General features: G+C 37.9%; 2 protein-coding genes across 2 annotated transcripts; one reads left to right on the top strand and one right to left on the bottom strand.

The window, feature by feature from the left end:
- Positions 1 to 1,177: 1,177 nt before the first annotated feature.
- Positions 1,178 to 4,113, bottom strand: LOC119996269 (zinc finger MYM-type protein 1-like). The gene is made up of 2 exons (XM_038842850.1): positions 3,771 to 4,113; positions 1,178 to 3,729 (listed from the first exon to the last, which is right to left on the bottom strand). The coding sequence occupies exon 2, from the start codon at positions 3,632 to 3,634 to the stop codon at positions 1,178 to 1,180; it is 2,457 nt and encodes an 818-aa protein (XP_038698778.1). The 5' UTR covers positions 3,635 to 3,729; positions 3,771 to 4,113.
- Positions 4,114 to 11,227: 7,114 nt separating this feature from the next.
- Positions 11,228 to 12,653, top strand: LOC120002456 (uncharacterized protein At5g39865-like). Its single transcript, XM_038851237.1, has one exon. The coding sequence runs from the start codon at positions 11,504 to 11,506 to the stop codon at positions 12,248 to 12,250; it is 747 nt and encodes a 248-aa protein (XP_038707165.1). The 5' UTR covers positions 11,228 to 11,503; the 3' UTR covers positions 12,251 to 12,653.
- Positions 12,654 to 26,457: the final 13,804 nt, after the last annotated feature.

Genomic DNA, 26,457 nt, shown 5'->3' with positions numbered 1-26,457 from the left:
GTATATACATACATACATAGGCCCCGTTTGGTAAGCTGTTTTGAGGACAATATATGCTAGCAATTAGCATATATTGTTTGTGCTAACCAAACAACCATTTTATGGCTCAAACTCCAAGACTATTTTGTGACCATATTATGGTCTTTTGGAAATTGTCCAAAATCAAACAATTTTGAGACCATTTTACAATTTATCCCCAAATACTTCCCATATAATTAATGACGTTCCCAGATTACTCTTCCTCACTCGTTCTCACATCTCCAAATTCTCCCCTAGAAGGTCCCTCCACTGACTAGAGAATCTTGGAGCTCGTCGGCTGGAAGCATAGCGACAGGATCCTCATCGAGATAGAACTCAAACTCATCGGGACTCAGCCAACCGTAAGAGCAGATTATGGGACGCAGCCAACCGTAAGAGGAGTATTTAGACGCCGGCGGGAAGTTCTCCGTCGAAATTGAAAAGGAATGGTTTCGAGTACGGGTGTTTAGGTAAAGCAAGGAATTGAAAAGTGACAATCGGAATTGAAAAGAGGCAATCGGCAACCGGAATCGCACGAAGTGAATATGAAGTTGAGGGAGGGAGAAATTCTGCATATATTTAGAGAAAAAATTGGCTTGAATTAATTTCTCATTTTTTCTGTAGGCAAACAGTGCTCAATGTAAATTATTTATTTTATTTATTTTTACATTAAAAACTAATTATTATTTATTTTATATTTATATACATTTGTTACAACTAAAACAACTAAAATAACTAAAATACATAATACCCCTTCATGTAATCGGCCACAGAATATTAGCCAGGCAGGGCCGTCTCTAGCATTTTGGAGGCCCTAGACAAGTTAAGAAAATGGGGCCCTCATCCCTCAAAATAAATTTTTTTTTATAAATCTGAAATCCAACATATCTAATAAATCCAAAATACAATATAATTAGTTCTTGAATACACATAAATTATCACCAATATTCAATAAATTAAGCAACTCAAACTTATAAATTTATTACATCAAATGAAACCAAATAACGCTAAACTAAATCTAAGAAGAACGGATTAATACTCTTCTAGCCTTTTGGTGTGCAAAATTGTCAATTAAATCGTTGTGATCAAGTTTAGCTGCCATTTTTTTCTCAATAGACAATATGGCCAAACCGTTCAATCTATCTTGTGACATAGTTGATCAGAGATAGTTTTTTATTAACTTCAGCTTGGAGAAACTTCTTTCTGCAGTAGCTACTGTAACTGGTACAGTCAATATTATCCTATAAGCTATCCAAGCATTAAGAAAAGCAAGACGCAAATTTTTGATATACTCCAACACTTCAATTGGTCTTGTTAACCTCTCCGACAATGATTTTCTCAACAACTGCAATTCTGAAAATAATTCAAGTGCGTCAATATCATAATCATCCCCATGTTTCAAAAAATCTTCAAGTGTAGCACATGAATGCTTCAAACTCTCATCATCTGCAACTTTCAACTTGCTCAAGTTGAATAAAAACCCAAAAATGCCTTCATATTTTTCAAACTGCACAAATCTTGTCTTGAGTGAAGAAAGGGCATTATCAATTATTATTATAAAATAATTAACTCGAAAAGATTCTTCAACTGCTTGTATTGGTTCATCCCTAGTATTCTCATCAAAAAACTTCTTTTTGTGACGAACACGGGTTTCACGAAAAGTGGGTTCAACCCCCATTTCCAAAGCAATCTTTTCAGCTTCACTCTTTGCAATTTCAAATCCGGTATTCCTGTACTCTTCCAAAAAAAGAATGAGACCTTGCAAGAGATTTATACAGTCTTCAATATTCATATCTTTTCCTTGGAGAATCTTGCTAACTTTACTCACTTTTTGCAAAATTTCAAACCAAATCACCATGCCAACAAGGAAATCAAAGTTTTGAAGTTCATAATTTGCTAAAGACCCCGCATCACTCGCTGTTGTCGCATCAACACTATGTTTTACTAGATGAAGCAATGCATCTCTTATTTGAGGAGCTTGAAATCTTACTGCCTTTACACTAGCAACACGGCTTTCCCAACGTGTATCCGACCATGACTTTAATGTAAGCCCTTTCCCATTGCGACCCTTCACATAAGATTTGAGGACCTCCCACCGCTTTGTTGAACCAGAGAATAATTTATAAATCCGTTGTATCACTCCAAAAAATGATTTAGCTTGAACAGAACTCATGGCCATATCACAAAGAGCAAGGTTAAGAGAATGACAACCACATGGAGTGTAAAATGCTCTAGGATACTCTTTTATTACCCTACTACTTACACCTTTGTATTGTCCTTTCATGTTAGAACCATTATCATAACCTTGCCCTCTCATGTCATTAAAATCAAGTTTTAAAATTTCAAAAACTTGTTTAAGTTCATTGAAAAGTGCATCCCCTGATGTTTCAACAACTTTCATAAATCCAATAAAGAACTCTTCCACTGTTATTGGACTTTTGGAAACATCAACACATCTCAATATAAGAGACATTTGTTCTTCATGACTAACATCCGGAGTACAATCAAGAATTACAGAAAAATATTTTGCCCCTTTGACAATATCAAGGATTTTGCTCTTAATCTCACCTGCCAACAAAAGTATCAACTCATTCTGAATATTATGACCAAGATAATGGACGCGACGGATCTCTTTTTTTGGAATACGCCTAAGGTGTTCTCCCATTATCGGATCAAAATCAGCAATCATTCGAATTATACTTAAAAAGTTTCCGTTGTTTTGATCATCGAGTTTCTCATTACTGCCACGAAATGCCAAATTACTACTAGCAAGAGTTTTAACAACACCCATAATTCTCTTCAAAACTTCTCTCCAATACCTTTTCTCTTTCTCGATGGCTTTTTGGTTAGAAGAATCAATGGTCAATTTTTTTCTCAACCTTGTTTCTGCCTCCATCCAGTTTGTTAAACTATCAAAGTGAACACTACTCTTTTCATGCTCACTAAGCCTCGAATGAATATTTTTCCAGTCATTATACCCTAAAGTTGCTGTTATTAAAGGACTTGGCACAAGTCTCTCTCTTTTGAAATTGAATAACACACAACAAAAGCAAAACACCTTATCATTCTTCCGAGAGTATACTAGCCATGACCTATCAAGTTTTTCTCCATTTGGCAAAGAACGGGTGTAGTGTTTATCACTAAAGCTTCTATTTTGGGCATTAATCGGATACACTACATCTCTAACTCTTATTGGGCCCTTCTCTACTAACAAATCTACTTTTCCTTGAGGCATATTTTTCTCCCAATTTCCCGGATCAAACAAATCTTCAATTTCATCCCCTTCGCAATTGTCATTTACATGAGTCTGATCATTCACAACAACACTCTCAGTCAAATTTTCATAAGCATTCACAGGGTTTAAATTTTCATTATCCACAATCACATTCTCAGACAAGTTTTCATCAACATTCACGGAGCTCAAATTTTCAGCATTCACAATCACATTCTCAGGCAAACTTTCACCAGCAGTCACACTCTCAGTTAAATTTGGCAGCATATTTGTAGGTTTTACATACGTATTCATAGATCCCGTGAGAGATTGTGTGAGTTTATCTTGTCTTTCTTTCTTCTTCCTCTTCGAACTTCCCGATTCGAACTTTCTTTTACCTGTCATGATTTCCCAATCACGCGCAAACCTAACAGAAAAAAAAAAACAGAAAAAAGGAAATTAGGGTTTAGAGAAACAAATAACAATTTACAATTTCTGATTAAGTGTGCCAAAAAAGGTCAAAATAATAGAAATATATGATAGGTGATTTACCTGTGGCTTCCCTTCTCTTTCAATCTCTGACTCTCTCTCAAAACTCTCAAAACCTTTTTTTTCAAAAAGATGAGTAGACCGTAGACGACAAACAGGAGAAGTGCAGAACAGGTTCTCTTAGTCTTTGGTCTTTACTAGGGTTTTTTCAATTCTTTAATTCTTATTTTACAGTTATGACCTTGTCATTTTGTGTTTGGGCTAATGGGCTTGTTTTCTTAATTTGCTAAAGATTATGATTTTTTTTTCTTATAAAACTATACAATTTAATAAAAAGTGAGGCCCCTCCCATGAGAGGCCCTAGGCAACTGCCTATTTGGCCTCCCCCTGGAGCCGGCCCTTAGCCACATGATATCATTTTGACAGCAAATCTGCTACTATTATTATCCAGCATATCTGCTAGCACCATATCTGCTAGTATATACGCGACTGACAAAATTGTCTGCCAAACGGACCCATAGATATATATATATATATATATATAATTTGGGTACTACACTAGGGCCTTGGTGCAAGACCAAGTCCAATTATTCAATCAACTGGGCCGTAGTCTTTTGAAGCCCTTGGTTAAAGGCCTCTCTGGCCCACATAGTTTGTTGCTTGTATTTCTTTAGCTGGAAAGAGAGAGAAAGACACTTCGAGATGAAAAGATATTTTGCTGTCTTTCGTAGTTTCTAGTTCTGGGAGAGTGAATCTCGTTACTTGTCTTGGAGAGTGAATCTCTATTACTGGGAGTGATTCTCAGTGTTCTTGTTAGTTGTGGAGAAACCCGTGCTATGGTCCTCTGTGGCTGTTAACTGCATATATAGATATATCCTTGCTCGGTTCTTACTTGTGTTGTTGGATTTCCCTTTCGGCTTGCATCAATATTGGTATCGAAGCCTCGCGTGTGCCTCCATGAGTACCACACGCAGCGGTCGGCAGTATGGCGTCCCTGAATCACGGCTTGAGCAGCTCATGGAATCCCTCATCCAGCGGGTTGACTTGATGTCTGAAAAACTTGATACTGTGTGGGAGCATGTCTTTTCTGCAGATCAAGATGGTGTTGACGTTGATTCTGTCCTTCCTGATGATGTTCTTCCTGCCGGTGACCCCTCGGCTTCAGATCTGGGCAGCAGAGCCGCCAGCCCCAGAGCACAGAAGGATCCTAATGACCCACCACCATTGGACCACCAACCCCATGTTCTTCCCCCATTACCCAGTCACACCTCAACTTCCTGCACCTCCGATCTACCATCACCCCCCCTGATTCCACCTCCCCCTCCGCCCTTACATAATAGTTCCCCTTCCGTGAGACATCCCCTGCCCCCTCGCCCCTCCAATCATCCCGCACCCAGATTTCTGGAACAGCAGTTCCTTCCCCTGTACCACCACCACCAACAACAGCCCCACTATCCCACCTATAACACGTACCCTCTTGCACCCCATCATGGCTACCCACCCCCAACCTACCAGCAAGACCCCCACCACCAACCACACTCCTATAGCCATCCGTACCAGACATGAGACCCCTCTCACCCTGGGGGTTATGAACGACACACAGATGTGTCTCGCCGTGTCAAACTTGAAGTTGCTGATTTCTCTGGGAATGTCGGTCCCAATGAGTTTACCGATTGGTTAACAACCGTCGAAGAGTACTTACAGTGGTACAGTGTCCCAGATCAGGCCAAAGTGCAGTTGGTTAAGGCAAACTCAAAGGGGCGGCGAAAGTTTGGTGGCTAAACGTGCAGGAGCAACTCTACCGCCTCCAACAACCACCCATCACAGATTGGGAAGTGATGAAATTACGATTGAGCAAGAAGTATTTACCCAAAAACTACAAAGCCCTGAAATTTCGCGCACTCCTTAACCTCAGGCAAGGGAGGTTGTCCGTAGATGAGTATGCTCATCAATTCCATGATCTCAGCGTCCGCAGTGGTGTGACTGAGGATGAAGAGCAGACCTTGACCCGTTTTATCAATGGCCTCAATGACGATATTAAGAAGCACATGTTGTCGATGCAACTTTCAATCACTAGTCTTGATGAGGCTCATCTGATTGCAAAAGAGGTTGAGACCCAACTCAAGGACACCTCAAGTCGGCAACGTTCCAGTTATGTGGAGAACCGAGTAACTGATGCGAAGGGTTCCCGTACCAAAGCAGAGGGTTCAGGCATCTCTTCAGCACGACCTAGCAATGTAGGGAGGGTTGAAGGGTCGGGTCGAAGGTGTTACAAGTGTAATGGCATTGGGCATTATGCCGTCTTGTGTCCGACAAAGAATCAAAAGGTAGCTCTGATATGTGAGAATGACTTGCTACAGCTAGCACAAGAAGAGGTAGAAGAGGACCCATTGCCTACAGACAAAGGAAACGAGGAGGAAGAATTAGAGGCTTCCACTTTACCTAGTTGTGTGATTCGTCGGATACTCACGGGTCAGGTACAAGAAAAAAATGTGGATGCTTCGTGGTTACGGACCAGCATTTTTCACACTAGAGTGGAGTTTGCCCATGGTGCCATTGACGTTATAATCGACAGTGGTAGTGGGATGAATGTTGTTGCGGAAGATTTGGTGAGACGGCTACGACTGAAAACAATAAACCATCCTAAACCATATCATGTTAGTTGGGTCAATGACACTTCCATTCCGGTTAAGCTTCAATGCTTGATATCCTTTTCTCTGGGCAGGTTTAAGGATGAGGTTCGATGCGATGTACTTCCCATGACGGCCTGCCATCTTCTATTAGGTCGGCCTTGGTTGTATGACCATGATGTGGTCTATCGCGGTAGAGCAAATACGTACACTTTTGTGGATAATGGCAGGAAATTTACCCTTCGACCCATGCGGCCTGGCACTACTATTCCAACCAAGGTACCTTCAGTACAAGAGCCCAAGGTGGAGCCTACATCAGAGTCCCCAGTCCTGACACTATCCCAATTTGAGGAAGCATTCCATGAGTCGCAAATGTGCCTATTGCTGGTTGTTCAAACTGCCAGTAAACAGTCTGATGACACAGGGGTCCGCAGTGTTGCGTTGACTAAACTATTAGAAGAGCATGCTTCATTAATGCCTGATGAGTTACCTGATCAACTTCCTCCCATGCGTTCTATCCAGCACGCCATTGATCTGGTGCCCGGTTGTAGCTTACCAAACCTGCCAGCGTATCGCATGAATCCTAGAGAGCATGTTGAACTCAAGCGTCAAGTGGAAGGTTTGCTAAACAAGGGGTTTATCCGTGAGAGTAGTAGCCCTTGCGCTGTTCCGGCCCTCCTCACACCCAAGAAGGATGGTACGTGGCGCATGTGCGTCGATAGTCGGGCAATTAACAAATTGACCGTTAAGTATAGATTTTCGATTCCCCGCCTTGACGATCTTATTGACCAGCTTTGCGGAGCTAAGATTTTTTCGAAAATTGACCTCAAGAGTGGCTATCATCAAGTGCGAGTTCGGCCTGGCGATGAATGGAAGACCGCTTTCAAAACTCGAGATGGGCTTTATGAGTGGCTTGTTATGCCTTTTGGCCTTTCCAATGCCCCAAGTACTTTTATGCGATTGATGAACCATACTTTCAGGGAGTATATCGGGAAGTTTGTTGTTATATACTTCGATGACATTTTAGTGTTTAGCACAACTGTCTCTGACCATCTAGCACACATGCGTACTGTTTTCCACACTTTACAGGTTGAGGAGCTCTTCATCAATCGGCAAAAGTGCCTTTTCTTGCAGACCCGAGTGACTTTCTTGGGTTTTGTTCTCTCAGATCAGGGTGTTGAGGCCGATCCTGAGAAGATGCGCGCCATTGTTGAGTGGTCAACTCCATCTAGCGGCCATGATGTACGCAGCTTCCACGGCCTCGCCACCTTCTATCGGCGGTTCATCCGAAACTTTAGTTCTATTGTTGCTCCCTTAACAGAATGCTTAAAATCTGAGTTGTTTGTGTGGACCGATGCCGCGGAGGCAGCCTTTCATCACATCAAGCAACGTATGACACAAACCCCTATCCTCCGGATGCCTAATTTTGAGCAAGTCTTTGAAGTAGCATGTGATGCTTCTCATGTCGGGATTGGCGGTGTTCTTAGCCAAGGAGGGCACCCGATCGGTTTCTTTAGCGAAAAACTCAATGATTGTCGCATGCGTTATTCCACCTATGACATCGAATTGTATGCTTTGGTACAAACCATCAAGCATTGGCGACATTACTTGGTCTATCGGGAGTTTGTCCTGTTTACTGACCATGATTCCTTGCGCCACCTCCAATCACAGCGGAAACTAAATGCACGGCATGCTCGATGGATTGATTTCCTCCAACAATTCACTTTTGTAATCAAACACAAAGTTGGCAAAGATAATCGAGTGGCGGATGCTTTGAGTAGGCGCAGTCACCTCCTTACCACCTTCGAGGCCATTGTTACCAGGTATGATGAATTTCCTAATCAGTATGCTTTAGATGTTGACTTTGTTCAAATCTGGACGACTCTTAAGGAGGGCGGTATAGTGACAGAGGGTAATTACAAGTTGCATGAAGGATTTCTGTTCAAGGATTTGCGGCTGTGTGTTCCTGCGGGATCGATTCGAGAGTTTCTCATTCAAGAATTGCACCAGGGGGGCCTAGCAGGGCATTTTGGTATTGACAAAACCCTATCTCTGGTAGAAGACAGGTTCTATTGGCCTCACTTGCGACGGGACGTCACTAAAGTAGTGAAACAATGTCGCATTTGTCAACTCAACAAAGGAATCAAGCGTAACACTGGACTTTATACTCCTTTGCAGGTCCCTGATCGCCCTTGGGAGCATTTGAGCCTCGATTTCGTGTTGGGTTTACCAACCACAGCCGTTGGTCACGATTCCATTATGGTAGTTGTGGATCGTTTTTCCAAGATGGCGCACTTTTGTGCATGTAACCGCACCTATGATGCCTCTCGAGTAGCAACTTTGTTTCTGAAGGATATTGTGAGACTCCATGGGCTTCCGTTGAGTTTGGTTTCCGACCGTGATAGCAAGTTTGTAAGTTATTTTTGGAAGACTCTTTGGCTCAAGATGGGCACTAAGCTCAAGTATTCAAGTGCTTTTCACCCTCAGTCCGACGGACAAACGGAAGTTGTGAATCGCAGCCTCGGCAACCTTCTAAGATGCCTGGTTAATGAGCACGGAATTACCTGGGACGGCATTCTTCCTCTCGTTGAGTTTGCCTTTAATAACTCTACCAACAGAACAATTGGATGCTCACCATTTGAGGCCGCCTACGGTGTTCAACCTAGAGCACCTGTAGATTTGCACGCACTGCCCAGTGGCCTTAGACTTAGTGAATTGGCATTAGAGTTTGCAGACCACCTCCGCTCAGTACATGCGGACGTCAAACGTCGGATCATTTTAAGTAATGATAAGTATCAACAACACGCCAATCTCCATCGCCGCCATGAAGAGTTACAAGATGGTGATTGGGCTCTTGTTCGACTACGAGCTGAACGGTTTTCGGCGGGAGCCTACCACAAGCTCCATGCTCGCCGGGCTGGACCTTATCAAGTTAAGAAGCGACTGGGTAGCAATGCATATTTACTTGACCTGCCAGATACTTTGAAGATTAGTCCCATATTCAACATCGAAGATCTCACTCCATGCTCTCCCCCTTCAGCATTGGCCCTTACTCCCGAACTGAATCTTCCCCAGAGCCCTCCTGTAATAGACCTCCCCGCGGCAATTCTGGATCATCAGTTTGTCTCCACACGTCGAGGAGGGTACGATAAGTTCTTGGTCTTATGGCATGACAAACCTTTAACTGAAGCAGTGTGGATGACTGATTCACAACTCCAAACCACTTGTCCTGGCCTTCTTGAACAGTTTCTCAACAAGTTCTCGCCGGAGGCAAGTTCTTCTGACCCGGGGGGAATTGGTGCAAGACCAAGTCCAATTATTCAATCAACTGGGCCGTAGTCTTTTGAAGCCCTTGGTTAAAGGCCTCTCTGGCCCACATAGTTTGTTGCTTGTATTTCTTTAGCTGGAAAGAGAGAGAAAGACACTTTGAGATGAAAAGATATTTTGCTGTCTTTCGTAGTTTCTAGTTCTGGGAGAGTGAATCTCGTTACTTGTCTTGGAGAGTGAATCTCTATTACTGGGAGTGATTCTCAGTGTTCTTGTTAGTTGTGGAGAAACCCGTGCTATGGTCCTCTGTGGCTGTTAACTGCATATATAGATATATCCTTGCTCGGTTCTTACTTGTGTTGTTGAATTTCCCTTTCGGCTTGCATCAGGCCTTGGTCATAGCTCTCGAAACCGTGACTACACTGGATTTTCATTGCAATTTTGATGGTTATCTTATCTTATTATGTGTTTTTGTAGATCAATTCAATGAAATTTCTTCACTTATATACTGAACTAATGTTTACCGCCCCATCTGTTTAACGAGTCCGATTCACTCCTGTCTTTTCCTGTAATTTACTGTTTGAATGTTTAATTGTTGTCAGAAACCTTTTGCTATTAGTGCATGTCCACACGCTTGAGACAAGGTCCAGTATTAAGGGCGTGTTTGTCTCTAAAAATAGTTTGAGGGAAAGGAATATGGAAATGCTATTTGTTTCTTTTTTCTTAAAAAATATGCTTGTTTTAGAGGTGTTTTCTAAAAAACGAAAACATAGAAAACTTATCAAATGTGTTTAAAAAGTTTTTGGTTTCTTTTTCTAAAAATAAAAGTGTATTTTCTGTCAAAACAAGCTTATGACACCCAAACCGCTAGTTGGAGTGATAAGGTTAGTGTGTATCACCCTGATAAGCAGAGTTCGAATCCCTCTCTCCGTTTCAAAAACAAGCTCATGAATGCAATTTTTGGATACAAAACAAAGAAAAGTCTTATTTTTCGTCAAAAAGAAGCTCATGGAGTCATGGGTGCAATTTTTGAAAGCAAAGATGGATTGCTCAAAAAACTTGAGGATAACTTAAGGCGGCGTATTATTGATGGAGCTATTGATGTACATAAAACCCAAATACTAAATTATGTTGTTGAATTTTGAATTCAACTCACTGGCACCGCAAGTGTTGGTGGGTTTTATAATTATGTATCGATGACGATTATTAGCCAAAGATGGATCTTATGTGAATTAAGGAGTGTGGGAGCAACTTAGTAATTTATTTATTTTTGAACTTGGTAGGTATAAGATGCTGATATATGCAAATTATAGATAATAATACCATAATGGCCATGTCACCCCCTCTTCTTCTTCTTTTTTTTAAATGAATACGATGCCATACAAATTTGTTCTGTGAACATTCGATTTGAATATAAACTCGGGCAATCATTTCCGTGAGCATAAAAATTTTCCACTTGACAAGTGTTTACTTCTTAGAATGAATTCTTCTTCCCTAAGTTGTCTTAGTAGAGCATATTCAATCTTAAATAATTCGAATCCTCAAAGACTATAAATTTGAGAAAAGGGTTTGCTAGTTGGTTTGGAGAGGGTCCTACTGCCACATGTAATTTCGTTTTGCTAATCAAACGATTTATTTTCTATATTATTTTTCGGTTATATCCAAATTAATGCTCCCATTTTGACCAATCCTATCTAGAATTACAATAAAAGGAAATCACATTTATTACCCTCTGTGTTTGGTGAATAAATTGTTTACCATAACCCCCCAAATACTTTACCATAAAAAAAAAAAAGAAGGTCTCCACTCCTTCACAACTCTAATAATCTTCAGCCACCAAACACCTCCTTCAGTCACTCCCTCCCCTCCGTCTCTCTCTGGCGTAGTAATGTGGCCACAATGGCTAAGATCACCGAAAAATTCTCCTTCCACACCAAACTCACCGAGAAATTTCTCTTGTTCATCATTCAAAGATATTCACAGCATCTTAAGAGAGGATTTGCAATCTAGATCCATGAATTCTAATTCACGACGCCAGCCAGACAACCCTTCCATTTTCCACCGTGTGCGGATGCTCCCCTCCGGTAGCCGGAACGGCAAAATCCGCCACGCGGTCTCTCTGTCTCAGTCATTCATCTCACCACCTGATGATCGTCGCCATCAACGTATCACCATCTACTTCACCAGCCTCCACGTCGTCCGGAAGACTCATGAGGACTGCAAGATCGTCAGATCAATCCTCCGCGGGTTCCGCATTCCGATCGACGAGCGCGATTTGTCGATGGACGCTACTTATATAGACGAGCTGCAAGGGATTCTCGGATCAAGGGCTGTGAAATTGCCAAGCGTTTTCATTGGTGGGATATACGTAGGTGGGGCCGAGGATATCAAGGAGTTACATGAGACTGGAGAGTTGAAGCAGATGATTCGTGAATTGCCCCATGTGGACCCCAGTATGTGTGACGCGTGTGGAGGGTTGACGTTCGTTTTGTGCGATCAGTGCAATGGGAGCCACAAGATCTACTACGAGGACGTTTGTGGGTTTTTGCCTTGTACGGCTTGCAATCGCAACGGTCTGATCAGATGTCCATCATGCTACTCCGTGCTGCTCTACCGTGGTTGCTCAACTTATTGAGGATACAAATCCAAAGAAGACAAACTCAATAGATTTCTGATTTCCCCTCAAGGTTTCTTAGCGAAACACAAGAAAATTAGGGATTAGGGTCAATTGTTTGTATAGGTTTACAGTAAAGGAATCTCATGTTTAATTAGTTACCAAAGTCACAATGATTCAGTGGGATTTGGAGGCTCTGCAATTCCTTAGAGTCTACAATTCGCATGGTTGAGAAAATATCAGACAAACTTAAAAAATGAAAAAATAAAAATGTGTTGTGATATGACACACCTCCAAAACCATTAGATTCAAATTGTAGATTTTAAACAAATTATAGAGCCTCAGATTTGATTCAGTGAAGTTGAATTATGTTTTAGGTACGAGGGGATGTACTACAGGCCCCATTTATCCTTGTAATAGTAATTTGCAATTAAATAGTTTTAATGGAAATTTGTATTTTTAAAGGGTTTTTGTTTTGTTGGGGAAAAGTGATGCATCTTCCAATCTGTGTAATATGGATTATTGAATATATTTTTAATTTTTAGTTTAATGTATAAATAGTAAATCACTTGATGAAAGAGTGAAAATAATGTCCATCAAGTACCATTCAAGGGCATGTCCCAAACAACCACTTGTTTTGTATGGGTAAGTGGAAGCAGGGAGGGGGAAGCGCACACACATGAGACGCACATCGTTTCAAAGTGACATGAGAGGAAGTTCAGTGACAGGACCCGTCACACACCCAAAAGCTAGGCAATTTTTTTGTGTAAGAAGTCGACTCCTATGGTAACGAGGATGCTTAAGGTTTTACGTGAGAAGCATGAATTGCTAATCTTTTTAATTCCAGGGTAAACAGCTACCTTCTGGACATGTTCAGCACAACATGGGGCAGAACCAGCTGACTAAAGGAAGCCATATGAGCCACCATTTAGACCATTTTTGTGGAACTGCTAATACTGCACTGTTTAATGCAGCTCAGAGTCGGGGGACGCCAAACATCCAGTGACCCAGATAGTCAAGACTTCCTTCTTTTTTTGTTTGTTTCCTGTTCCTTTTTCCCCATATTAATGCATATAGCGTGGTCTTACAATCTAGATGCAGAAAATTTCTTATAATGAGGTTCTTAATGTCATATGATTCGCTTTTAGTGCATACTAAGTTTGGCTCCTTAAAATTTTTCCGAACTGCTTGTTTGGACAATTGAGTGTTTAAGACCTTTCTGCATCATTTTGGGAAGAAAGATCTTATTGTTTTATATTTTTCTCCTGTCCAGTAAGTATGCACTGAAATTTTTAAGCTTGCTTCAGTTTGTTCAAACTTGGAATCAAGTCTTTTTTTTTTCAAAATTTCCTGAACTTTGATCATTCATTTTCTAAAATGTTTTCTGTCTTATTGCGCCTTTGAAGAACATGAGGCCCCTATTACGCACTTTATTGCTTTCTGTCCCATGGCTTTCAGTCATAATAAGTTTATTTTAGATTCCAAATATGTCAGCAGCCATGCCCTCACAATCCCTTCTATCTGTTGGAAAAGTTATATGTTAATGGAGGTAATAGAAGATGAAAAATTAGAACAACTTCAAGGCGCATAATCGCTTTCTTTTAGACAAATTTCTCTCCCTTTGATAGGTATCACAAGTGCACCGGTATACGAGAAAATGCCTTTAGGATACAATGAAGTTTTCTAGTTTGTGGTTGATCTTTGAAGATGCACTATTCAAAGCAACCCAAGAACACTCTTTATGGTAACTCTTGATGATGTATCTTTTTCATATCTAGAATGGTTGTGGTAATGTTATTATATAGATATTCAACCATTGCCTAAGCACCTTTTCAATTTGAATAAAAAAAAAAACTGTTTAAGACAAATAACTTCCAAGTAGTTTTTGTATTCATTGGTTGTGTCTCTTCAATGCAAAAAACTACTTTAAACTTCCATGTGAAAAACATTTAATTATTTGAAAATATCCAACAATCCTCCCCTATTTTCAAAATATATGTATATATTATTTAAAAAATTGAAATACAATAGTATACATCATCAACATAGTAAGTACATAGGTGATAAGTGTCTTTTGGAATTGAATTTTCACTTAGCATAAACAAATCAAAGCTTTATCAAGGTGCTATGATGTACGAATCTTGAGCCAAGGACCCTTGTAGATAAGCCGGAATTGTCATACATACTCAGTTCTGAATTTAAGAGTGTTCTTTTACTTTGCACGCTTGTCGCCTTGTGCTATATCCCAATTTCGAGAGTGCTCTAGAATATGGTCAATTTATTCATAGGAAGCGGCCTCACTTCCACACTCTCATAGGTAAATTCTCTTAGGTAAATCTGCGAATCACCCTTAAAGAATTAATTAAGGATTTTAATCCATCCTCTAACATGCAGATACCGACACTAAATCAAATTTAGGATATGAGGCAAACCAAATAATAGTGTCATGCTAAACCAATCTTTTAGTTTGTTTGTACCCATTGAACTTAGACTATAATTTCAAGTCTGAAGTTGGGTTTCCACTAAACATGGTTGAATTTCATATAGACCGCAACCCCATTCCTTTAGATGTCTTTAAGATCATCTCTCTTGATAGACTTTTTGTCAAAGGATCAGCTAAATTTGCTTTTGATTGTATATAAGCAACAACAATTACTCCCTTCTTGAGCAGTTGTCTCAAACTTTGATGTCTAAGACTTATATGCCTTGACTTTCCGTTATAACTCTTATTTGAGACTTTATATATTGTTGACTGATTATCACAACTAATCATCACTGCTGGAGTAGGCTTTTTCCAGAGTGGTACATCTTCAAGTAAATTTTTAAGCCATTCAGCTTCTTTAGATGCATCAGCTAATGCAATGAATTCTGTCAACATTGTTGAATCAGAAACACAAGTCTGCTTCTTGGAACTCCAAGACACGGCAGCACCTCCCATTGTGAATATCCAGCCAGTTGTGGATTTAGATTTAGATTCCATATTATTCCAACTTGCATCGCTATATGCTTCTAATACAGCGGGATAGCCTTGATAATGTAATCCATAATCCATAGTTTTCTTCAGATAACAAAGAACTCTAGAAATAGCTTTCCAATGTTCTTCACCTGGGTTACTTGTAAATCTACAAAGCATGCCTACAGCATATGCTATATCGGGTCTTGTGCAATTCATTGCATACATAAGACTCCCTACTACACTAGCATATTCCAATTGAGATTTACAACGTCCATTATTTTTCATTAACTTGATATTTGGATCCATAGGGGTGGAGGCTGGTTGACAGTCATAATGACTGAACCGCTTAAGTAATTTTTCAATGTAATGATACTGTGAAAGTACCAATCCATTATCTTTTCTTAGGATTTTAATTCCTAAGATCACTTCAGCCTCTTCAAGATCTTTCATATCAAAGTTAGATGACAAAAAAGATTTAGTCTCTTCTACACAAGCAAGGTTGGTACCAAAAATAAGCATATCATCTACGTAAAGACATATAATCACAACATTATTATCACATTTATAATACACACATTTATCAGCATCAATAATGTTAAAACCATAAGATAAAATTACATTGTCAAATTTCTCATGCCATTGCATTGGTGCTTGCTTCAGACCATAAAGAGATTTAACAAGTTTACATACTTTCTTTCCATGGTTTGGAAGAACAAATCCCTCTGGTTGTTCCATATAAATCTCCTCCTCTAAATCACCATTTAAGAAAGCTGTTTTTACGTCCATTTGATGGATAACTAGTTGATGAATAGATGCAAGAGAGATTAGTACTCGAATTGTAGCAATTCGAGCTACTGGAGCATAAGTATCAAAATAGTCTATTCCTTGCCTTTGTTTGAACCCTTTAGCAATTAACCTTGCCTTGAATTTGTTAATTGAACCATCAGGATTCAGTTTCTTCTTAAAAATCCACTTGCACCCAATGGCTTTAGATCCAGGCGGTAAGTCAGATAATACCCAAGTTTTATTTGACAACAAAGAATTCATTTCATCATTAATTGCTTCCTTCCAAAAGAGGGCATCTCTAGAATTCATTGCTTCAAAATAAGTTTTGGGTTCATCTTCTATATTCACGACAAACAAGGTTTTATCCTTGATTTCATGTCTATTCCCTTCAACAAGATAGACTAAAAAATCTGGACCAAATGATTTTTCAGCCCGAGGTCTTTTACTTCTCCTTGGCTCAATGTCTGTAGAAGTATTTGGATCATAATCCTTCGTAGGAGAATTCTCCAAATTAGGAACACTAGAATTTTGACTTTTGCCATCTAAGTTGGGAATAGAAGGACTAGACTTAAAAAGATGTTCATAAAATTCTACATCTACAAATTAAAAAATTTCATGAGATTCCAAGTTATAAAATCTATAAGTAGAACTATGTAAAGAATAACCAATAAAAACACACTTGTAAGTCTTATTTCCTAACTTTGGTCTTTTTAGGCCAGGTTTTCTTACATAAGCAATACAACCCCATACCTTAAGACGATTAAGACTTGGTTTACGATTAAACCAAATTTCGTACGGAGTTATATTCTTCTTCTTCAATGGAATTCTATTCAAGATATAACAAGCAAATAATATTGCTTCTCCCCAAAATGAAAGTGACAATCCGGAACTAAGTAACATGGCATTTACCATTTCAGTTAAAGTCCTATTTGTTCTTTCGGCAATTCCATTTTGTTGTGGCGTATAAGGAGCCGTAACTTGATGGATTATGCCATGAGTTTCACAAAATTTTGTAAACTCACTCGGGTAATATTCACCACCCCGATCGGTTCTAAGGACTTTAATCTTACGGTTAAGTTGAGTTTCAACTTCCGCCTTGAAAATTTGAAAATTTTCAAATACTTCACTTTTAGCTTTTAAAAGATAAACATATGCATATCTTGAACAGTCATCTATGAAGGTTAAGAAGTATTTGTTACCTCCCCTTGATTCACTATTTTTCAAGTCACAAACATCACTATGTACAATGTCAAGTAACTCAGAAGTTCGATCTATAGATTTAAAAGACTTTCTAGTTATCTTGGCTTGTACACATATTTGACATTTAGTATGATTAAAATCATGGCAATTAAAAATTAATCCTAAATTTGACATATTCTTGATGCTACCATAATTAACATGTCCTAGCCTATTATGACATAAAGAAATAGAATTCACAATATAAGAAGAAGAGGTACTTTCTATTAAATTCAATTTAATCATGTCATTACAAGAATATCCCTTCCCAATGAATACCCCATTCTTGGACAAGATAAACTTGTCTGATTCATACATCAGTTTGAAACCCCTCTTATTGAGCAAGTCCCCAGATACTAGATTTTTGCTCATATCAGCAGGGACGTAGCCAGGATTTTGATTAAGGGGGGGCACTGACAAAAATAAATTGTACCAAATAGACAAGTCCAAAACATAATATTGAAATAACTTAAAAAAAATAGTTACATTTATAATTGTTCACGACGATTTTTCATTTTCTGGAAGCGTTGTATGATAGCTTCATTACTAATATCATTGAACACTTTTTTTTCAATGTATACAACCAAACTATCATTTAATAATTGATCTCCCATTCGATTGCGCAAACGACTCTTCACAATCTTCATAGCAGAAAATGCTCTCTCCACGGTAGCTGTGGCGACTGGTAGAATCAATGCCATTTTCAAGAGTCGATACACTAACGGATACAATTGCTTCTTTTTGTGTTGAACCATTTTCTCAGATAAATCACCAAGTCCTTTCAACTGTTCAAACTCTTTACTATGACGCATATCAAAGATATATGTATCAAGTTGCTCTTCAAGAGTCATAAGCTCCACTAAAGTAAAATCATTAGGATAGAAAATTGCAAGCCGAATGAGCTTCTGCTTATCAAATGCTGAAAATGAATCATTAGGATTGAGACATGCCACACAAATAAGTAACTCTGTAGTTGTCTCAGTGAAGCGATCATTCAGCTCTCTAAGCTGTCTATCTAGCACAGTGTAGAATAATTCAATACGATAATGATGTAAATTTGTTAACTCTTGTCCTCCACGTCTTGATCTTCCTCCAACTAAATATTGCTCTTCCATGATAGGAACACTGATATTATGTAAACTACAAAATGATGAAACTTTATCAATGAAGGAATCCCATTCATCATCCCTCATCAATTGTAGTCTACTTTTGGAAAATTCAACTAGCCTCATCGCATTCACAATGTCTTGATCTTTTCTCTGCAATGCTTGTGACAACTCATTCGTTATTGCCAATATTGCTTTCAACAAATGTAGGTTGAATACAAAGTCAAATTGACACATATTAAACAAAAGACCTTTTGCCAAACCTTTTTGTTCTCCTTGCCCTTCATCCTGAATCAATTCAAGGACAGAAATTACAGATCCAAACAATTTGATCAAGCTCACCAAAGTTTCATAATGTGATCCCCAACGTGTATCAGAAGCACGTGCAAGAGTAGTTTCTTGATTTAGGCCTCGCCCACTTGGAATTTCCCCAGCACTTAAAGCTTCAAACACTTTCTTTGCTTGTATCTCAAGAAGAGAATCATGACGTCTACAAGAGCCTCCAACAACATTCAAAATACTAGCCACTAAGTTGAAAAACCATGACACATCATGATGTTTCTTTGCCACACCTACCAAAGCCAACTGAAGTTGGTGTGCAAAGCAATGAATATAGTATGCGCACTCATTCTCTCTCAAAATTAGAGTCTTCAGCCCGTTAAAATCTCCTCGCATATTGCTTGCCCCATCATAACCTTGCCCACGCAATTTGGAAATGCTCAATCCTGTTTTGCAAAATAATGCATCAATGGTCTCCTTAAGTGAGCTAGCGGTTGTGCTAGTAACATGTTCAACACCTAAGAAGCACTCCACCACATGTCCACTAATATTGACATAACGTAATGCAATAGCCATTTGTTCCTTTGTCGAAACGTCACGAGATTCATCAACAAGAAGTGAGAAACATTCATCCCCCAAATCACTAATAATGGAGTTGATGGTCTCAGTTGCAGCAGCATTTACAAGGTCCTTTTGAATATCAGGAGATGTTAGCTTGGCATTCTCTGGTGCATTTGTTAAAACGACACTTGCAACTTCTTTATCATGAGCAGCAAGGAATTCTAAAAGTTCAAGAAAGTTTCCTCGATTTTCCGAAGTCTCAGATTCATCATTACCACGAAAAGGGAGTCCTTGTCGAAGAAGAAAACGAATGCAATCAAGTGATGCATTCAAACGAGCTCTATAATCACTCCGAGCTTGGTTTGATTGCTTGACAAACACATTTTCAATATGTTGATCTTGCTTTAAAAGGTCATGGCACTTACTTCGAGCTTTGTTGTGAGCGCTAGTAATACCTCCAACATGTCCACGAAGCTTCCCCTTCTTCCTCCAATTTTTAAATCCCTCACTAGTAAAAACTTCACCACCCGCTTGTTCTCCAATATTATCTTTAAAAAGATAACAATATAAGCAAAATACAGCATCTTTTTCTTCACTATATTCCAACCATTCGCCAAATTCATCATACCAAGTCGGGTTGAATCGTCTCGCTTTGCTTCCTACTTGAGTGGGTCGGAAACTTTCTATTTTCGGTTGATGAGGACCTTTTAACAAATAAACTCTACGAACTCTCTCTCTATCATTGGGATGGTAGCTACTAATCTTCTTTCGTTTGCCCGGATCCATTTGAAGATCGTCTATCTTAGTATCAAAACAACTTGTTTTTGGAGAGTCATCTTTCTTTTGAGGTGGAGGAGGTGATGATTCTTTTGGGCTTCTTGAAGTTGGAGGTGATGAATCTTGTACCCTTCAATACATTGACAAGAGTAACAATTTTTCCTGATGTGAACTTCAATTCAACAGAGCCTTTGCCAACAATTTTTGTGCGAATGCCATTTGCCATTGTGACCTCCAAAATTCTATCACTAGATTCTTCATAAGTCTTGAAAAGACTACGGTCCTTGCAAATATGGATAGTTGCCCCTGTATCCATCCACCATCCACCATCAATGCCAACTGAATTTGCTTCAGTACTGTAGCAACACTAAGGCTTCATCTTCTACCAAATTTACTTTGGCTTTTGTCTCTTTCTTGTGATGGCGACAATCACGAATATGATGGCCCGGCATGTTGCAGAAAAAACAATTTCCTTTCTTCTTGTTTTTGGCACTTTGCTTCTTGAATTTCTTATCATTCTTAGGCTTAAGTTTGGCGTTGGACTTATCTTCCTCAACCATATTTGCCTTTGAATGATGATTCTCCACTAACTCATCACTTTTCTCACGGATGCGAGAGTCTTCTTCTATGCGAAGGTGTCGAAGTAGAGATTCTAAAGTATGATTTTTCTCATCATGCTTAAGTTTCTTCTTGTAGCCATTCCAAGAAGAAGGTAATTTAGCAATAATCACCCCTACTTGAAAATCTTCTCCAAGAGTAATTTCAGCATTTTTAAGATCACTAACAATAAGTTGAAGTTCATGTACTTGTGCAAGAACTGACTTATCATTAGTCATTTTAAAATCAACATAATTCCCAATTAAAAACTTACGATTACTTGCGTCTTCAATGCGGTATTTGTTCTCTAATGCAGCCCACAATTCTTTGGCGGTCGATATGGTACGATGTGCGCTATACACTGAGTTAGAGAGAGCATTGAGTATGTGGCTGATAGGTATGATAATACCTATTGTTTTTGGTAGAAATCTCCCCCTCTTAAGCTTCCTTTTGATAAATAATGAGTGTATTTATGTGTTGATTTGTATTTTGATAGGTTGATTGCGGTTTGGATAAAAAGCGACGGAAAAGGGGCTGAATTGAAGAAAATGTTCACCAACCTTCGTATGTTCAAATAGTCATAACTTTGTGTCACATTATTGGAATTGAGCGAAATAAAAGGCATTAGAAACTAGACATCTCAAGCTTTCCGTAGACTCTAAAATCATGCAAATCGGAGGTCATATGGAGAAGTTATGGTCATTTGAAGATTCATAGGGCAGAGCTGGAAATTTTGGTGAAGTGTGCCTAGGCGCAACATTTGTGCACGCCCAGAATCACTTCTGCACGCCCAGTCCAGAGAGCATTTGACGTGAAGATGATTGAAAGTATGTACCACGCCTAGGATTGCGCCTAGGCGTGGTACGCCTAGGCGTGAGTTCAACACGCCTAGGCGCACAAAACAACTTTTGGACTTCGAATAGATTTTCTGGAGAGCGAAAATAGAGGGGGAAGGTGATTCTTGGAGCTAGGAGGAGAAATTTTTCAGCTCAACTTGGATCTACTCAACTCATTGGGTTTATTCATGCTTTTCTCATCTATCTTCTTTTGTTTTCTCTTCCTATGTGTAACTAAACTACTTGTACCAAGGCTAGGATGAAGCCCTGGGTTGAATGATTTGTATTTGACTTTGATTCACATATATAATAGTCGATTAATGGGTATAAATCTTGTGTTTCTGTGCTGGATTGCATATTCTTCATACTCTTTGTGTTTGATCACCACTTAGGGTTTGAATGAAATTGTTTGTTGAATCTACTTAGATGGTAAAATTTCAAGTAGGTTATGCTTCATGAAACTCATGATTATGAATGCGTCTCCCTTTAATTAGGTGACGATTTGTATGAACCCTTATCTCCATGGAACTTCATTAATTCCTATGCATGTTTAGACCAATAGGATGGCTAAAATGTATAGTAACATCCAACCTAGACCAATGAGATGGCTAGTAATTGATTTTAGGGAGATTTGACCTATGTGCGCTAGTACCGACCTAGGTACGGGTTCGTTATTCCCGGATTGCTATTGATGTGTGTGAATCGGTTTTGTTGCAAATCAGTGACCCTTGGTTGATTCCGAAGCCTTGGTGCTTCTTTCTCATCTTGAATCTTATTCCATTTCTTTTAGCTTGTTTAGTTATAAATTGCATTAGCTCGATTTGCATCCTTATTCCAAGAAAACACCAAAAATACTTTACTGCTTACTTGTCCTTAGTTAATTACTGAACCAAACAAACTTGAGTTGATCTTTACTTTGTTTGCACTGTCCATACATACATACAAGTATACTTTTGGATTAGACATAACTCCGTCCCTGTGGATTCGACCCTTGCTTATCATTGTACTGTAGTCACCGACTAGTACACTTGCTAGTAAGGTTAATTTAGACCCAACAGTGGTCTCAACATAAAAATTCATCCTCCTTCCATTTGCATCGTTTGTTCACCATTTCTTCGGTATCCTTGTCTGATGGTTCGGCAATTTGCTCCCCATCGTCACCAATGATGTAAGCCAATTTGAGAGTGGTTAGGAAAAACAACATCTTCTCTTGCCACCTTGTAAAATTTTGGCCATCAAAACGATCAAGGCGAACAAGATCTTGATTCATAACTCTAATGGATTGAGAAACAGAACCCTCCATTTCAACAGAAAAGAAAATTTGTCTAAAAATTGTTGGAAAAGTTATATGTTAATGGAGGTAATAGAAGATGAAAAATTAGAACAACTTCAAGGCGCGTAATCGCTTTCTTTTAGACAAATTTCTCTCCCTTTGATAGGTATCACAAGTGCACCGGGTATACGAGAAAATGCCTTTAGGATACAATGAAGTTTTCTAGTTTGTGGTTGATCTTTGAAAATGCACTATTCAAAGCAACCCAAGAACACTCTTTATGGTAACTCTTGATGATGTATCTTTTTCATATCTAGAATGGTTGTGGTAATGTTATTATATAGATATTCAACCATTGCCTAAGCACCTTTTCAATTTGGAAAAAAAAAAACTGTTTAAGACAAATTATTCCAAGTAGTTTTGTATTCATTGGTTGTGTCTCTTTAATGCAAAAAACTACTTTAAACTTCCATGTGAAAAACATTTAATTATTTGAAAATATCCAACACTATCTTGGATGCAGGTTAGCGGCAGAAATTCTGTTTGTAATCTGTTGTACTCAAGTAGATGTACAATTCATTTGGAACAAGGGGTTTGATAAGGTTTCATTTACTAGTAAGCTGCAGAGGCAGACTTAGCTGAAAGGAAACCCTAAGAATATTGTTGAAATCACATGTCTATATATATTCCTAATTGTACTGTGACATTAATGTTATCGCAGGCATTGTTTACCTGTTACATGCCAGTTGCATGTTGGGTTATGGAGAGTGAAAAGAGGCTTGGAAGTGTCTCCCTGTGCTAATAGAAACATGCATTAATTTAGCTTATTCCATAAAGTGGTATCTTCTGTGGAAATGGGTGGACTGGTCTTACAGTTACCATCGTATATACTACCACCCTTAGCATGGTTTCTTCTTATGAGCTGTAACATGCGAAGCTTGCACAGCCATTACAGCAACAGCAACAACAGCAGCATGGTTCACAAGGTGCATTTGGTAATATGCCTGTCATTTCCCTATACCATGTCCTACGGTAGCATTTGTTTCATAATATAAATGATAGTAGTAGTGGAAATGAGAATCATCAGTTCTGGGAGTGGGAGGTGCCCTTAATTAGCTAGCATCTACTGATTCACATCCCTCTAAAGAATCTTTTTCTCTTTGAACTTCCACTTCTCAAACTCTCCTTGTCTCTGTTGTCATCTTCACTTTAATCTCAGTCTTCCCTTCAGATCTCTAGTTTTGGGTTTATCATTTGATCATGTATTTTCTCCAGTGAATATCGTCTTCAACTTTCTCTATAAATTATAGTCCCACAATAGTTGCTGGCTTCAATCATGTTGTAGCCAAACGGTACTCAAGATATAGTTGGTATTGTGTTTGTATCTTGCATAGAAAATGAAAAAAAAAAAATTAAAGAAAGAGAAAAAAAAAATAGAGCTCGGGATAAGGCATCGACATGCATTTGTTAAGAGGTTTGATTAGGTCCTTGATAATAAAATTATGTCAAAAATAAGTATATCCGAACCCATTATTACAAGATAGACATCCTTTAATTAATGGAAATTAATCGTAGTAAAATATGATGTGTGAACCATGTAAGATTACTACATGATATGATGTGTGTTACGTCGGTAAATCTGCAGTATACAATAATGTCAACTGGTGTAATTTCAATATAATGTGCAAAAATTGACGAGAAATTATTCGGGGGTATGGCAGATCATGTCGTATGCTAATGTAGTGTATCAAAACTAAGAAAATGAAATGATGTAAATTCACGAATAGTTGGTAACAATGCATTGAAAATAGAGTGTAGATCACAATTCAAATATAAAAAAAATGCACAAATTATCTGTGAATCGGTATCGTCACATTCATAGATTATAGTGCATCGCATCAAGATAGAACGTGATGTGCCAAAAGGCCCAAAACCATTGAATAATTCCACAAAATTGGCACATAGATTAAATTGCAAAGTCAAGATTGTTCACTGCTGTGCCAAACACTACGCACACGTCAGTAGTTATCGCTGTGGAATTATATTCCTCACTTTCCGTAAGTTTAAGATTGAAACTTATGGACAACGGTGGTCCACAAATTTTATTTTTTTGTTTTTCAATTTTCGTTAGTTTATTATATATAATATTATAAAAAAATATATTATTAACTTTTAAGATACTGATTTATTTGGAAAAAATATTTATAAATGATATTATAAAAGTAAATTTAATAATTAATTAAATGTCTCATTTTTTAATCAGTAAGTGATAATTTTATAACAAAAAAATCTTTCGGTGTTAAAGGTGAACGATGCCTATTTTTGGATGATGAAAAATATAATTAACTCAAATTTAAAAAGTTTCCAAAAAGATATAAGCTATAAGCTGTTAGGTGTTTGCTGTGAAACTTGTAACATAAATCAGCTTATAAGCTCTAAAAAAAATTTAAGTTTAATTTTAAAGATAAAATAAAATTTTGTATAGTATTATATATAATATTATCTTAATAAAAAAAGTGAAAAAAAAACAAATATAAACTCTAAAATAAGCTTTAATTTGAACCTTATTTGTTTAGAGCTTGTAAGCTAACTTATTAGAGCTTATAAGCTAGCTTATCTTGGGTGTTTGGCGGAGCTTATAAGCTCCAACATAAGTTCTACCCAACAAGCTAATAAACTAACAATAGCTATAAGCTCTATCAAATACCTAACAATTTATTTCATAATTTATAAGCTAATTTATTTTTTAAAATAAACTATTTTTTTCTTGCAACAAATAAACTCTAACAAACGGAATATTTTCGAAACTCTTTCGTGACATTTTCCAAACTCTTTCGTTACAGTTGTTTATCTATTTTAAAATCATGTTAATCAAAAGCAGAATTCAATCAGTTTCCAAGAAGCAATCTTAAAAAAAAAAAAATTTGGATAGTTTATGAAATATGACTTATTCATCATAAAAATATAATAAGGTAAATCTAAAAATATTAGAATTATGAAATATGACTTATTCATCACAAAAATAAAAATAAGGTAAATATAAAATAAATTAACTATAATATTTTGATTTTTCACCCACCCACATTTCAACAGGAAACATCGAGGAAGGAGCCAAAAGCCCCATCAAAGCCAAATAATAATATATTATCACTTAATCATATGAAGACGAAGACTATTAATTATTACTAATTAATTATGGATTATATTATTTATTCTGTAGTAAAAAAAACACGGCTAAGTGGGCCCATGATTTCGTAGGCAAGACAACGACTCAGTCTCGTTGTCCTTGTTTGTTCGTCCACACCCCCTAACACGACACCACCACCACTAACACAGTAACACACATTTTTTCCCTTCATTTCAAAAGGTTTTTACCGGCGTAAACATATTTTAACTTCACTCTTTTTAAACTCTTCCAGATCTCAAAACACCAAATATTCTATTTAAAAATATTAATAACTGAAAAATGCCTATTCGTATTTTATTTTTTTTAGTTTCTTTGCGTACAATTTCTTAAATTTAATGTCTCACTTGGTTCGTGAAATTCAACTTTTTAAAAATAAAAGTTTGTTTTTTGTCAATAATTTTTATGTTTGTATATTATTTCGTTTCTCAATATGATCATATAAAAAGTAAAAAAAAAATTTCTCAATATTTTAGTTTTTAATTCAGATATTCAAATTAAAGTATTCTTTACAATATCCAAAGATGGCCAATAATTTCAGCAAAATAATAAAAGTATAAAACAGTGTGATCCACATATTGACTAGAAATAATATGCCGAAAATGACTTTCCCGACATTCTTTTTCCTATTTTCATA

The sequence above is a fragment of the Tripterygium wilfordii genome, chromosome 1, assembly GCF_013401445.1.
Source record: "Tripterygium wilfordii isolate XIE 37 chromosome 1, ASM1340144v1, whole genome shotgun sequence".
Classification (NCBI taxonomy): Eukaryota; Viridiplantae; Streptophyta; class Magnoliopsida; order Celastrales; family Celastraceae; genus Tripterygium; species Tripterygium wilfordii.
Note: the sequence above shows the minus strand (reverse complement) of the source record. Positions and strands in the feature narration are given on the sequence as shown.